This window comes from Gambusia affinis, linkage group LG07 (assembly GCF_019740435.1).
Source record: "Gambusia affinis linkage group LG07, SWU_Gaff_1.0, whole genome shotgun sequence".
Taxonomy (NCBI): Eukaryota; Metazoa; Chordata; class Actinopteri; order Cyprinodontiformes; family Poeciliidae; genus Gambusia; species Gambusia affinis.
Window position 1 is genome coordinate 1,561,812 of NC_057874.1, and position 15,518 is coordinate 1,577,329.

At 37.0% G+C, this 15,518-nt stretch overlaps 1 protein-coding gene across 2 annotated transcripts in view; it reads left to right on the forward strand.

The window, feature by feature from the left end:
- The window catches only part of LOC122834134 (contactin-4), a 127,692-nt gene that overhangs the window by 103,073 nt on the left and 9,101 nt on the right, over positions 1–15,518 (forward strand). For both annotated transcript variants that reach the window (XM_044122283.1, XM_044122284.1), the window contains 6 exons: positions 290–448; positions 1,911–2,060; positions 3,577–3,647; positions 4,745–4,979; positions 5,096–5,211; positions 10,506–10,686. In XM_044122283.1, the coding sequence (XP_043978218.1) occupies positions 290–448; positions 1,911–2,060; positions 3,577–3,647; positions 4,745–4,979; positions 5,096–5,211; positions 10,506–10,686 (912 nt within the window). The remainder of the gene's footprint in view (positions 1–289; positions 449–1,910; positions 2,061–3,576; positions 3,648–4,744; positions 4,980–5,095; positions 5,212–10,505; positions 10,687–15,518) is intronic.

Genomic DNA, 15,518 nt, shown 5'->3' on the forward strand with positions numbered 1-15,518 from the left:
GCTCTGTTTCACCAGCCCAGCACACTCCTCCAATCCCTGATGAAAAAATAAAACACAATAACATCTCTTGTTCTCTCCAGCCATCTGCGTTCAGTATTTTGCTGTTGTTCCTGTCACAATCCGATGAACTTTAATTTTCGCCATTGATGAAACTGCTTCTCTCAATAGAGCAAGGTTATGAATCACTTAACAGTAATGGCAGAGTTTCAGAGTGCAAAACACAAAAGCTAACCTGAAATTATTATTTATTTTTTCCACATTGGCTTTTCTGTGTTTGTGATCGTTGCAGGACCTCCTGGTGCCCCTCAGGGTCTGCTAGTGACCGCCATTACCAACACTACAGCGCAGCTGTCCTGGAGCTCTGGACCAGACAACCACAGTCCCATCACCATGTACATGGTTCAAGCTCGGACCCCCTTCTCTATTGGCTGGCAGACAGTGAAGACAGGTAAATTACTCTGTATTAAAAACATTAATATTAGTGGTGGGGCTCAATTAATTAAATTAATTGCATCAGCTGTAATTTGTTAATTGCATTTTAATTGAAAACCACATGTCAACAAAAGTAACATTGTCAATTCAAAAATCTTTTCTGCTTCTGATCTTTTGAATAAATAGACAAAAAAGCTCAAGAAAAAAGATATTTGTTTTTAACCTGTTATTTAGGTTCTTCAACCATCACATTGGTGCAACATGATATTATACACATGAAGTGCTTCAATAACTCCTTGAAGCATATATAGATGCATAATTAGCATTGAGATAGATGCTATTTTAAGCTTGAATAGCTTCACTGGTAGGCTAACTCAGTTTAGCACTGTTGTTTGCAGATGTTGTTTGGGCAAAAAAATTAAATAAAATAAATATCTGTGTTAAACTCTCCAACACATTAAAATGTATGTAGGTAAGTAATCAAAATTACTGTGTTAAAGACACACACAGCCCTACTTAAAATAGGTTTTCTACATAGAATTGTAGCTGGTGTGTTAGCTACCTAGCTGGCCAACAAACTTCGGTTTGAATCAGGAATTTATTTTAGGTGGATTTGTTAGGTTGTGTATTTATGGTGAGTTTTACCAACAGGATATATTTTTCCATTAATTAAAACCTGCTGTCCTTTGACACATTAATGTGGCCAAGCTAGTTCCAAGAGAGCAACATCAAACCATGTGTTTACATTTCAGAATGTGGTAGAATGTAAGAGTAGCCTTTAGATTATAGCAACATTTTAGTTTAACCCCAGGATGTGTGTCTTTACGGCTTATAGATTATGAGTCCAGAAGACTGTAATGTGTGTGTTGTTTTTTAATTATAGCAGCAAAACAAAAAATAACAACAGCTCCCAACTTCTCTAAGTGTGTTAAACTGACATCATTGCCACCATCTTTGCTTTGGATTGGAGTGCTTGGGACAGTTTCTTCATCAACTCATTTTATATTGAGCCACTTAAAAAGATTTATGTCTTCATCTAAATGACATTTCTAATTGCCTGTTGAAGGGATCTAGATGGTTTAAACACTGCACCACAGATTGGAGAATTAAAATAACAATATTTTTGGAGTTCTTGAGATGACAGTTACATCCACTGATGACAGAAAAAAATAATTAGATTTTTTAAATATATTTAATCTTAAGTACTTCCACTGAACAACAAAGTGTTGGAAGATGTTTAGCTCCATTCTGTCAGTCATATTAATTAAATTGACCACATCAGGCTTTTGATTCTGTTTAGTTAAATGCAGCGACACTCTGTAAATGGAAAAGTTTTCAAATATGAACAACTGTCAGCTTTTCAGACTGACATCTCTATTCTCTTTTTTAATTATTTTAATGTAGTTGTGTCAAATATTAAAAAAAAAAAAAAAAAAAAAAAAAAAAACACCCATAAATTCTTAATTCTTTCATTCTAGTTCCTGATTCTGTCCCTGGACAGATGATGCATGCAACTGTGAAGGATTTGAGCCCCTGGGTGGAATATGAATTCAGGGTGCTGGCAATCAACAGTGTTGGTGTTGGAGAACCCAGCATGCCGTCAAAACAGATCCGAACCAAAGCAGCAGGTACTCTGTCAGCTTGTTATGTCTCTTCATAGAAAATTAAGCAGCCCCCATGTGGAAAATTACCTGTTTGATTTAGCTTTGCATCTCATTGCGTTCTTTGCGCAAATCTACTGTTCATGTTATTGTTCATGCCAGCTCTTTGTTTCACTCAGAAAATGAAAATAAGGCGACATGAAAATCCACTTAATTACCGTAAGCCACCCAGACGAATGTAGAAATAAGCATTCTGGAACCTGTAGTGTTAATTGTTTTAGTGGCAGCCAGAACTGTGACATCCACCATGAGGAAGCAACACAAAGAGCTCGTATTTGATGTAAGAGAATTTTATCCATCTGGTTGGATCAAAGGGGAACAAGTTTCCTACTGGAAGCTACATATTCAGCGTCCAACTAAATCTAGACTTTTCAACTCAGAGTTTTTCTGTTTTTGCAGTTTGGGTCACATAAATGTTCCAGATCATCAGAAAAATGTTACATCAGACAAAGAAACATGTGTAAATATAAAAGAGTGTTGAAATTATGGTTTTATTTGCTATGGGAAAAAGTTTTTTTTTTTTTTTTATGATTTTCCTTTGATTGTCTGGCATAATTTGTTGCTTTTTTAGGTTACATTCACACAAGTCTTTTGATCTGCTTGTTTGGTTCGGTCTTTATGTCTTTTGTGCCTTCACATTGTGCTGTTTTGGAAAGCACAGAAAGCACAATGTGTAAGTAAGCTGTATGGAGACAGTACATAATGCTGAAATTGTACCGGATTTCAGCACAGCGTTGGTATTCTACATGCTAGTTTGAACCAAACTGGTTAAAACCAGTTCATTCATGACTTAGCAAGATGGACATTTACAGTTTCAGAAAGGACCAGGTTGGTTCAAGAAGCTGTTTTATCGTAATAAACAAAACCATCATCTGAAGTCTGTATTCTGTATTTACTCATATTATCTTTATCTAATATTAAAATTGGTTTGCTGCTTTGAAACTACTAACAATTCCTGCAGTTCCATTATAATTGTTTGCAAAACTGTTTTATCCTGCTAATGTAGAAAAACCCCCGCAATTTTGCAATTGTGGTGTTACCATTAAATAAAATATAGAATTAAATTTACATGTGAATAAGTTTGTCATTAAAAGCATGCCACGCCATTACTCTCCTACCACTTACCGTCATATTCTTTGTGGTTTCTGGCAGTAGTAACATCCAGTTATTGATCATGTGACTCGTGTGATGAAAAAAAAAAGTTCCCATTGGAGTTTTGCAGAAGACACCAATATCAATACAGCCAAACAACCACCTCATCCTAGAGCAAAAACATTTTATCAAAAAACGTAGATTTTCAAACATAGCTGTTTCTCCATTAAGTTAATTTATTTTTGTAATTCCACTTTGCACAATTATATGGTTGATGGAAATGCAGCAAACCACTTTTTCCCCAGCTCTGTAACTAAACTGTCTGTTCTTCTAACAGAAAATCCAGCACCTGCCCCTGTTGATGATTATGTTTCCTTTTTTTTCTGTTCAGCTCCCAAGGTTGCACCGGTTAATGTGAGTGGCGGTGGGGGAGCTCGAGGAGAGCTTGTCATTACGTGGGAGGTGAGTGGATGATTTTTGACCGAGCGTTCGCTGTGGCAGAGTGTCCTCCCTTTGATGGGAGATGGACTCTGCCAGAGTTACTGTTCCTGCGGAGAACCAACTCTGGGTGCGACTGCTTTTTAATTAAAAGCGGAGCCTTTTCTGATTTGCTGCCTGCTGACTCCCTGTGTCACGTAAATCTAAATGAGGATGGAAAAAGCTTGAGCCAGTTACAGCCTGTAAATCTGAACTTTGGTGACGATCATTCAGTCCCTTAGAAAAGTATTTATACTCCTTAAAGGTTGCAGCAGTTTATATAAAGGCAAGAACAACATCTGTGGTTAACGCTAAAGTATTCACAGTATGGAAATTTTTCCTAATTTTCTCACAATGCAGCCGCAGTTGATATTCTGCTAATGTGCTGATAGCATAACTCATTTTTAGCTTAGCACTTTAGCATCTTCACTAACTTTGAAAACGTTTAGTTCACTTAGCTTGCTCTAGATCTATTTTTCCAAATAAATTTTATTTTTTCACTTAGCTCCTTTGTTAACTTACAGTTGAATGAAGTTCAGCATCTGTCATTCTTCAAGTAATTAGACATTTATATTCATGCTCCTTTTCGAAGTTGGTGAAAACTGTTTACGCAGCATGTCCTTTTCCTCTTATGTTCCCCATCTAATATCTGCAACGGAGTTGGTACAACTCAACAATAGTAAAGCTGAAACCTTGAGTGAAAGGTCTGCTCCCTAGATTCACCTCCGGTGAAACATGCAGGAAGGTGTGCAATAATAAATCAGACACTCTTGAGGGCAGTATGCTGTATTGTAACATCTGTTGTGTCGTGACAATGATAAGTTCAGCTTTGGGTATTCAAGGATCATATATCATTTCTGTGCCTGTTTTGTGTCCACATAAATCTAAATGAAAAGTATGAAGTTTTTGTGGTTTTAATTTGACAAGTTGTTACAAATGTTTGAATGGTTTGGATGTTTCTCCAAGGTTGTCTTGGCAAAAGTTCTTGTAGACAATGTGAATGTTGCAGACCAAGCTCTCTAATTCAGTTTGCACTCAGTTGCTTTGATCATAGGTGTTTATTTATTTTCTTGTTCCCTCAGCCGGTTCCAGAGGAACAGCAGAGCGGAGAGGAATTTGGCTATCTCGTGGCTTTCCGCCCGCTCGGCAGCAGCACCTGGATCAAGACGGTGCTGGCCTCAGCCGACGTGTCCAGATACGTGTACAGGAATGACAGCGTTGCACCACTGTCCCGTTTCGAAGCCACTGTGGGTGTGTTCAACAGTATGGGCGAGGGGCCGTTCAGTCGGATCGTGAAAGTGTTCTCTGCAGAGGAAGGTGAGGGGTTCGCTCTGGGAACAGGAAGAATGCACAATGAGGACGGAGATTCCAGAAGGGGTGTGGTCGTGCTATTAACCGAGTCAATGCATAATTCATATGTCTGTCCTCCACAGAGCCTTCTGCTGCTCCATCGAGAGTATGGGCTCATTCCATATCTGCCTCTGAGATTGAGGTGTACTGGGAACCAGTTCCTCCCAGGTCCAGCACTGAGAACATCATAGGGTACGAGGTATGAAGCAGAACAAGGACAATTCAGAGCCAATACCACAATGGCTGACCGTGTAATAAGCTTCCATATTTTGAGCATATCTGTGAAAGTCAGGGATGTCCAAAGTGTGGCCCCTCAACTGCAGTTCAAGATTGATACAAATTTTGACACATGGTTGATGCAGATGGAGACTTTTTATTTTGAGAAAGGAACAAAGACTTTTTATTTATAATGAAGGTAAAATTATTACCAACACAATTTTCATACAATGGAAGAAGTACAACAGAAAGTATTTTTTAAAGCTACGCTTTTATAATAAGTGGAACCACACTTATCCAGACTTTTACTGATGCACCAAAGTCAGCTTTTCTTTAATTTACTAAACTTAGCTAAACATTAGCAAATAGTTTTGATAGAAAGTAATAAATCTTGATCTTATAACCAATAATACATTTTTCCAATCAAAGCCAAAAAGAATTGAAAACTGGATGCATTTAATTTAATACAGAAAAAGAAAATCTGCAGTTTATGTTTATATCTATGATGAATATTTTCTAGAAGATAAATTATTCCCCCAATGATTGAGATAAACAATAATATTGTCACTATGATAGAACTTATATACTGATATTTGCCTAATAATGCAAGTTTGCCCTATGAAAAATTATTAAACTTTAATTTTGTACAGAACAGTCCAAATTGGAACTGGAAGACATTTTAAATAAACTGAAATACAACAGCCAAAAACAATAAATAACAAGGAAATAAAAACCACAAGCAACTGAAACCATAAATGCAATGGATTATGAAGTCATAAACAAAATTGCCCTTCAAAAAATATTAATTAGAATAGAAATTATTGAGCTCATTTTAATTTGAGCTCATGCAAATAATTTTTTGTGACTATTGCAACAGATTAAAGGATGAAACACATACTTTTCTTACAAAAAGAAAATGTTTGTAGACTGGAGGTCTACAAAAAATTGTTAAAAATGAAATAGAGGAAAGTGTGAACATCATATATCATTCCCATCAACAACAGCCTCTCTGCTGATGTGTAGCCGGGGGAAAACTGAGATAAAAATACCGTTTACTCCTGGAACCCAGATATCTTACTTTTGAGGCTATGCCCAGGTGGCCTGGCCTGTGCAGAGAAGCATGGAGCCAACTACATCGTTATCCACATCTACTGTTGTAGGATGAGAGCAGAACAGGCTTAAAACGGCAATTTCACTCAGTATATTTATTGCAATGACTTTCAGTTTTTTACAAACATTTTATTCTTGTTTATTCATGATTAAGCTTTTGTAGTTTCCATTAAAGTGAATACACTCGTGAAAAAATAATGTCAGATATTGCAGTAGCTCCAGTTTTTCTCTATTTTTCAGAAATTCACATAAATCAGCAGATTCCTGCATTTTTTGGTGCTAACGCATAGTTTTGAGTTTACTGCAATTTTTTGCAAAAATGATAAAAAATATTGGGTGGTGCTAATACCCACCTGCAGGTGGCAGTATTTCTTATTTCTACTACACTGCTCTCAGCCTTACTTGATATTAAGTTAAAGTCTGTGATCTATATGGCAAAAAGCTCCATTTACTATCATACAAAAGCACAAGAATCACAAAGTTCTTTCCAAATATTTATAAAGTAGCACCACAAAATCTGTGATTATGATTACAAAATAATCACAAAAACATTCATGAAATCTTAGAGGGCCTGATGTTAATATAGTCCTCTGCAAAAATAATCATACCCTGTGAGATTTTTCCTATTAAGACATGTTAAAAGTACAAACTTCAAGGTGTTCTATTGGGAATTTTGTCGTAATACATAAAGTAGTGCATAAATGGCAGCAACACTTTTTGCAAAAATAAAAATACATGTATTTCTATTTTGACAAATGTTCTAGATGCACCAAAAGACTTAACTTTCCTGTATTTAGCTACATCCATCTTTTCTCAATGATGGTCGCCTTCCCTGCCTCTGGTGCCACAAACAGCCTGAGAACAGGACGTTGTAATTGTGTAATTAGGATGATCATTTGCATTGTTACTTTTCCACAAACAGGAGATTTGGTCTGACTTAACTTTAGACGCTGACAAAAAAATGTGAATGTGTTTTTGTTTTTTTTGGTTTTTTTATTTGGTGTTCTTTATTTGTGTACTTCTGGTTTCAACTGTGCATTCTCAATAAAATCCATGATGTTTGTGGCTTTAAAGTGACAAAATATGACAATGTCCAAAGGGTATGAATACTTTTGCAAGGTATTACACTGACTGGGCACCTTTCACCAGACAGCGCCTTCCTTGCTGGAGTCCTTGAAAATAATTGAAATGGAAACTTTATAAGCTTAGGAAAGTACAGGAATAACCTCCATCTGAGGCTGTGGGAGCTGCTGCTGAATCTCCCAGAAGAGGCTGAACAAGGAGAGTGAGACCTGAGCGCTTCACCCATTCATTATGTCCTGTCCAAACACTTTACCAGAACTCACAGCCTGACGTACCTATTGTGTGTCAGGGGCTTGTAGCGAAGAGGAAGAGAAAAAAGGATGCCTGGTTTGGTCATTTTTTAGAGTCATTGCTTTCATCGTTTTAAATTTTAACTCGTTCACCTCTTTACAAAACACATAATGTGAAACTGGGAACAAGTAAGAAATACAACAATAGATGCTACATGGATCAGCACCGTAACAGTAGGAGTACGGTAGGTTAGGGGTCCCTGCCCATTCAACCCCTGTGGGACCAGCGTGGGTGAACTGTTGGTGCCAGAATGACCAACACAACCACAATGGCTGATCTGAAATAGATGCTTGTTGAAGAATTGTGTGGCATAACGCAGGAGTGAGTGACAGCACTAGAAGCCAGATTGATGTGGTTGAGTTATAGTTCTTTTATTTGCTACTGTCAACTCAGTAATTGTTGAGTAATACATTACATGAGCCACAACAACCAGACCACAGTGATAATCAGACTACAGTGATAATCAGACTACAGTGATAATCAGACTACAGTTATAGCCCAACTGGATATGGGTTGTAACTGTCATGCTTCTGAACATGACCATGTTAGAAAGGACTTACCTGGGTAAAGGAGAAAGTACTGGGCTCTTGCTTGGTGTCCACATTTTTCTCTTTAGAAAAGTTATTTTTGAGTTGTATTTAGAAATTAAGGTCTCTGAGTATAGACACACAAAATGCTAGCCTGGCTTTCGACTTCCTACGCAAAACCACTTGATTCTCATCTCCCTTTAGTGTTCTGTCTGAAATTTCTCCAACTGAGCTTGATTTATCCAGTTGAATTTCATCCAGGCCAATCAACAAACAGGATGAGGAGTTACGGGTGATGATGTTGAGTTTCTGTGCTGTTTTAGAATTGTTGTCTTCCTGTAGTTTGTAGTTGTAATTTGGCAATGGCAGCGAAGGAATAGAAAAAAGCCATTCAGTGTGTGTTGGCAAGACTTCCAAATATTGAGCAATTACCGTCAGAGCAAGAGGAATGTGAAAGACATTTTAATTGTGGCAAAGATGTCGTGGACCTTCTGCCCTCTGGAAATTTCTGGAAAGCTTTGTAGCATAGGTCCTGTCATGTTTGGCCAAATGTTCGTGTTTGGATAAAAATCAGATCCAATCGTTTCAAACTTAAGCAGGGCCCACTCCTCCATTCAGCAATAGTTTCTCAAGGGTTCAGAATGTCTGTATGAAGCAAAGTGTAGAACAAGGAGCTGGTTTTTATCAGGCTAACAAAATGCAGGTTCTAAGGTGAAGTTTCTGTAGTTTGTTATTACTGAGAGAGCCATGTCACTTGTGGGTGACATGCAAAAATTCAGCTTTGTGAAGATGGAGATTTCATTTTCCAGAAGGACTTGGTTTAATTACAGCAACCATAAAATGATGTGGTCCACTTACAAAGAACAAAATCTGTCAGATCCAAATAAGGGAATGTTGATAAAAAGAAAACTCCAGAACAATTTATTAGTTAAATGTGATATTTCATTGTTATGGTGCCATACTATAATACATCTGCCATGTAAAGTTTTCTTTAGAATCACCCATGTGTTTCTGAGTAATAAATGTTCTCATAAGGAGAAAAGTAAGAAGAGTGCTCACTGGTTTTTCTGTATTACCAATGAGGAACATACTGCCATTTAACATATTCTTGTTGGAAAGGGGTTTTGGTCACACTGGTCCAGACAGTGTGGTTACATAATGTTACATCATTATTACTATGTGGAAGGGCATTTCTGCTTTCCAGGATGTGGCCCCATGAGTTGTTTATGTTAAAAAAAATTGTTTTCACCGACTTTTCTCCTTTCAAAAGCAAAGAAAAAGCTATTTGCAGTTTACTTGGTTTAATATTTTAAAGGTATGTATGGTTTATGTCTTAAATGTTGGGTATTTGGCCTTTAGATATGGTATAACAAAAACATATCTTGCTGAGCACATCAAAATAAAGTAAGACTGCTTTGGACTTTATTCAGTATGTACTTGTGACAGTGCAATGACAATAAAGATGAATTCTATTCTATTCTAAAGAACAACACACTCAAATATTGAGCCTAATTCACAAAAAAATACCCTCCGCTGTACTGCACCTCTAATATCTCATAATAACATTTAAGTATGCAGCAAAAAAAAAAGTAAAATCTTGTAAAGAATTAATTCTTCCATGTGGACGTTTAAAATCTTAGCAGAGGAGTAAAAACTGACCCGCTCTCTTCAGCCGTTTCAGTTATTTTCCAAAGAGTTTGGAAAAGCAGCTGTAATTGAAGTGCAGTGGGGAAAGAAACACCCCAGATGAATGTGTTATCAGCAACTCCAGCCCTGCTGCTAATCTGCCTTTCCTGAGCAAGATGTCTGAGAACCTGCGTGCCTCTATCTGAATAAGTGCCTGCTCTCATGCCATCTGTTTGACATTTCCTGTCTGCTCCCCCTATCTAGTGTTGAGGTCATAAATGATCTCCCTATAGATACCGATTCTGACACCCTCCTAATCCTCATACTCATGTCGTTCGCCTTATTACTGATTGCTTTAAGATTAAATATCATTTAGGAATTTGAAAATGTGACTTGGACTGCGTGAGGGCTTGTGCTGCTACCATCCTGCGCTGATGTTTTTCCTTATTTTAAGAATCTGATACTGATTTGCAATAAGAATGGTAGTTTATTCATCTGATCTTAGAGGCAAAACATGTTTTTACATTGTTCCCATAATAGTTTTCTACTATAGTTAGCCTTTTATCCAATAAAACATTACAATAACAGATTCAGGAGGTGCAATAGTAACTGTGTAGTAACTGTGATTACTTTGATTCAGGTTCTCTTTTGGGAGGGAAGCTCTGAGCAGCGTGAAGCAGACAGGGTGAGGGTTACCGACAGCTCGGCGCTGCTCTCCGGTTTGAAGAGCAGTACAGTCTACATGATCTCAGTGAGAGCTCAGAACAGTGCCGGACTTGGACCCTCTAGCCCCTCCATCAGCGTCGCCACCAAGAAACCACGTGAGTGCACACCAAACACCAGACAGAAATCCATCATCGTCTCTTATTTGCTTGCAACATTGTTTTCTGCTGTTTACTTTTTCCTTTATGACCAAACAGTTAAAATCCCATCTGTCTGTAGAATTAACACGTTACTGCAGCCTTCATAGAAGGTCGCTAACATATACTGTCTACCAGGTAGCTGATGTGACGGTCAACTAGCTAACAACTTGTCAGACTTCCAGTGGTATTTTTAACAGAATTTGTATTCAGTGCACAAGGTATGTTTATTTTAAAACTATAGAATCTTATTAAGGAAAATAAAAAATAAACAGCAGGTTTTTTCAAGTAATAAATAGTTTTAAAAGGTCAGTAAAGTTCAGGCTGACTGATGCATGTGGTTCATAGTTGCGATCCCTTTTTCCTTTTATCCTTTTTTTTTTTATTCCAGCTGAAATTTCAGAAAAAGGTCATATTTGTTCCTGATTTGCAGAAATGAAATGGCTTCTTCGCCAAGACATTTTCCGCTGCTGATGCTAACTTGTCCCCAAGGCTGAAGCCACTTCCAGTTTGTATCTGAGAATCTGAAGTGGAGCACACAGGAGAGGAACGAGCTGTTGGGTGATGTAGAAGTTTTAGAGTCAGATAGCATTACTTGGTGAAGCAAGGGAACAGGTCCTGTGATGTTCAGTTTTAGGTTTTAGACATCCTTCTCCCTGGAAACGGTCGGTCCCCTCATTCAGGTGGACATTACATTGTCATACAAAATATCCAGTGCTTCTGATCTGGTAGACCAGTTTACATTTACAGTAGGATTTTCACCTCTGTATGGCTAAAATAGTTTTAATAGAACTGGTGTGTGTGGGGGGGGGTAGAACCGGCGGACACACATGTGCTACCGATTTCTTTGCCATACAAAGAAACCTGGAATGGAGTAGTGGAATGGAGTGGCAATGTAATCACAATGCACTGTAAGCTATGTAATGTGTTTTGAGGCAGTTGACCAAAATCCCGGACGATTTTTAAATTCCCCCCAAACATTTTTTTAGGTCTGAAAAGTAGGACATGTCCGGGAAAAAGAGGACGTCTGGTCACCCTACTCTTGTGCGTCAGGTAAAACAGCGTACTAGAAACACATAAATGCAAAGGTTACACTCAGAAATATTGTCTGTAAAAAAAAATACAATAAAATAAAGTGATGAATTTTTAACATGTTACAATCTATATTAATAAATCAATCCAGAATGTGACTTCAGTCTAAAATGCTTTTACAGCATCTGGAAACAAATTTGATGTGCTGGATCAACAACTGTGATTTCTGTACAGTCTGCTGCATCACTTCCAGGAAGTTTCAAGGGTCTGTCTACTTATTAGAGACCAGAAAAGACCTTCAGAACCTTAGTGCAGTTTTTGGAATATCTTTAAAAACCAGGAAACCCACCAGTTGTAGCCTGATGGGTGAAGCATTAATTATGGTTCTTCAAACATGAGAGCTTCTGTAGTGAAAACAACTATTGATTCGGTCAATTTACAGCCTTACAAAAACAACTGCATATGACAAAATGCTCTCAGTACATTGCATTAAATCTTGAGATGCATTTTTGCACTCAAGGATGATTGTAAATTGTCTACTAAATGTGCATTTGGTCGTTTTCTTCAGTGGTTTTTTGAAAGATTACAGTCTGAAAGATGTGAGAAATGGAAAACCAGTTAATTGAAACAGAGGAAATGTAGATACATGTTATGAGTCTTTAGACTATTAGACAATTTTGGCAAAATGCAGGACATCAATAAAGAAAATGTCAGTGGTCTGACAGCTGTTACTACTTCAGATTCTTTTCTTTCTATTATGGAATGTACTTTCATACCTACTTTCACTTGATTAAAGTTCCTTTATATAAGCAACATTCTCAATTGGAAAAGTGTTTTTGCTGCTAAATTATTGAATAAGTAGATGTATGACTTCCGCAACAGACCTTTATTGGTCAGTAAGATTAAATCAAACAGAGATTTCTCTTCTTGTATATTATTTTACTTACTGACCATGATTTTTTTCAGTCCTTTATATCTGAATCAATTTTTATTTTGGTAATATTAAAAAGACTCGAGGAGCTAAGGTCTTAATGTTAAAAGGACCAGTGTGGAAGCTGTTGTTTTTTTTTTAAGTCATTCTGTTGCAGATTTGTTGGCGAGGGATCAGGTGAACTGAACCCATGAAAATATTTCTATCTTTGTTGATAGAAAAGCATAAAGGTCTTCTCGCCTTTCTGCTTTCAAGGCAGACAGAATATGACAGAAGCTGGACCAGAATAAAAGAGACTTGGTTTAATAATTCTATTCTTCTCTTGTCTTTGAAAATGGACATGTTTCAAAATAAAGGAGGATTTTCTCAATACCTGTGGCATCTGAGGGAAAATGATGAAATTCTGAGGTCAGGTCAAAAGTTTTAATCGTATGGAAAAAGATACGTGTATACACCTTCTTTTTTTGTCTTACATCTTAATATTTTATATCAAAGACATTTTATTTTGAAAGGTATGCAGAGAGAATATGAAACACAGTTTTTAAATGATGAATTCATTAGTTAAAGGTAAAAGCTAAGCTAATAGAGCTTTATGTGGACATGGAATAGAACCTTAACTCCTACATTTTTGCACTTGTCTTTGTGGCCAACCGAAGACGAGTGAAGCTGTAAAGGGAAGATGGAAACACATTTCTCAAATAAGATCTGATGTTCTGAACTTTCCCGTTCATCACCGTTCAAAATGGGGAACTCTCCATTTTTTCTGATTGAAGCCTCTCCGTTTGGTTTGTTATAGTCATGTGTATCTGACAAAGTTATGTTTTGTGTAGCCTGGTTGATATTGCTCCCAACCAGTAGATGAAAACACTCCTGTTTTGCATTTTTCTTTTTTATGAAACTCTTTTTGTATCACCTGTCCTTCAAGTTTTCTCTTTATCTCAGCAGAAAAACACAGGACTGATTAGTGCCTGACCGGTAGAAAACTCAAATCGTCATTGGATAGTTCCATGTTCCAAACCAATGCTGAGCAAAAAACAGAGCAAAGGTCCATGTCACATCTGTCAAAATACATGTTGAGGATCCCTAGGTATTGTTGGAAAATATTCTGTTGAAGGAAGAAATGTCCACAAAATTGAATGTGTGTGTATGTGTGTGTTGTGTTAGCATTGATAGCATTTGTTGCCACCAAGTATGACGAAGCCAGTTGTTAGGATTGAGAGGCAGTTATCTGAAATCATGTCGATTTCAGATAACTGAATCATATTACCATTGAAAACCTGCATTTTGTAATCACACACCATATGTGTCTGATATTAAAATCTATTGGATGATTTAAAACATTTATGTGCGACATAAAAGCTAAATCATCAAAAAAGGTTCAATTGCTTTAGTCATAAGACGTTGGAGTGAGGTTTAGAAACATGGGGACTTTCTAGTGTTAAAAAAAACACAGCTTTCCATTTGCAGTGTTTCCATTCAATAAGAAATGCAGTTAAAATTTCATGTGAATAAGTTCATTTATGCAATAAGTCATTAAAAAACCTGCAGCACCATCATCCTCCAACCACTTCCTGTTGTCTTTGTCTTTTTCTCCAGCGGTAACAAGCAGCTGTTGATCACATGACTTGTGTAATTTACAAAGTACATAATCTTGATATAGCCAAGAAACCACCTCAACTTAGCGCAAAAACTTCTTTTTATATCAAAAATCCTGAATTTTTTCAAAGGTGCTGTGTTTCCATTAAGCAATTTATTTATTAGTTTTGTTTTTTTTTTGGCAATTCCGATTTGTGCAATTATATGGTCAGTGGAAATGCAGCTATTGAGTTGAAAAGTCCAGAATCAAACCTGAGTGCAGCCCTATTAGATTACCTTAATATTATAAAAAAGTGTAGACCAAAATTCCCCCACAATGATGTGAAAATCTAATACAGAAAACAACTAATTCACGTTGATGCTGCTAGGAAACGTGAAGCTACAAGCTAATGACACATGTGGTGCACTAATTTTTTAAGTGACTGAGCACATAGATAGGACTGATATGATTCTGGGTTGAATGAGGACAAAAGAGGACTCTCACCATTCTCTTACCATCTTTTTCTTTGTGCAGTACTACAAATGCTTTACTCCAAGTTCTTTCTATGGCTGTAATTCTAGAGTGCAGCTACACATATTTAAGTTTTCAATGAGAGATTACAAACTTTCCAAGGTCCTGCTGTTTTTCCACCACAGAATAATTCCTACATTTTTAACTCTGAAACGGGTCTGTGTTTTTGATGCTCTTTTTAATGTAGCTTCTTGAATATTTAGACATTAAGCTGGCATTTAAAACATCATAGATCAACAAATGCAAAATAATTTTCACAGCTGTCACATTACAGCCACGAGGTCTGTATTTACTGGAATTTTATGTGACAGACCAACAGAAAGTAGTAAATCTAAAAAAGATTGACAATAACAAATTAGAAATGGTGGTGTGCATATTCATCCCCCCTTTTCTCCAATACCATTCAGCTGGTGAATTAGTAAATGTGTGTAGTTTTGGGTGTTTTCACTCCTGATAGCCTGGTAGATTTGGTTCACTTGGGGAACAAAACTGCATGTTACATTTTCAGTGTGAAATGAAGCAGACTCTTTGATCTACTGTAACTCTTTACACCCTGTGGGGGCGCTGCACCAATAACCACAGAAGGAAGCGACACCAAAACATCTGAAGAATAAACTGAGCTCAACTTCCTTTTTCACCAAATGTAAACAAAATGGTGTTGCGTCAGATATTATCAGTTGTTGAATTTCTCTTTTCTGACCACAAGTTAATTCCTGCTAGAGC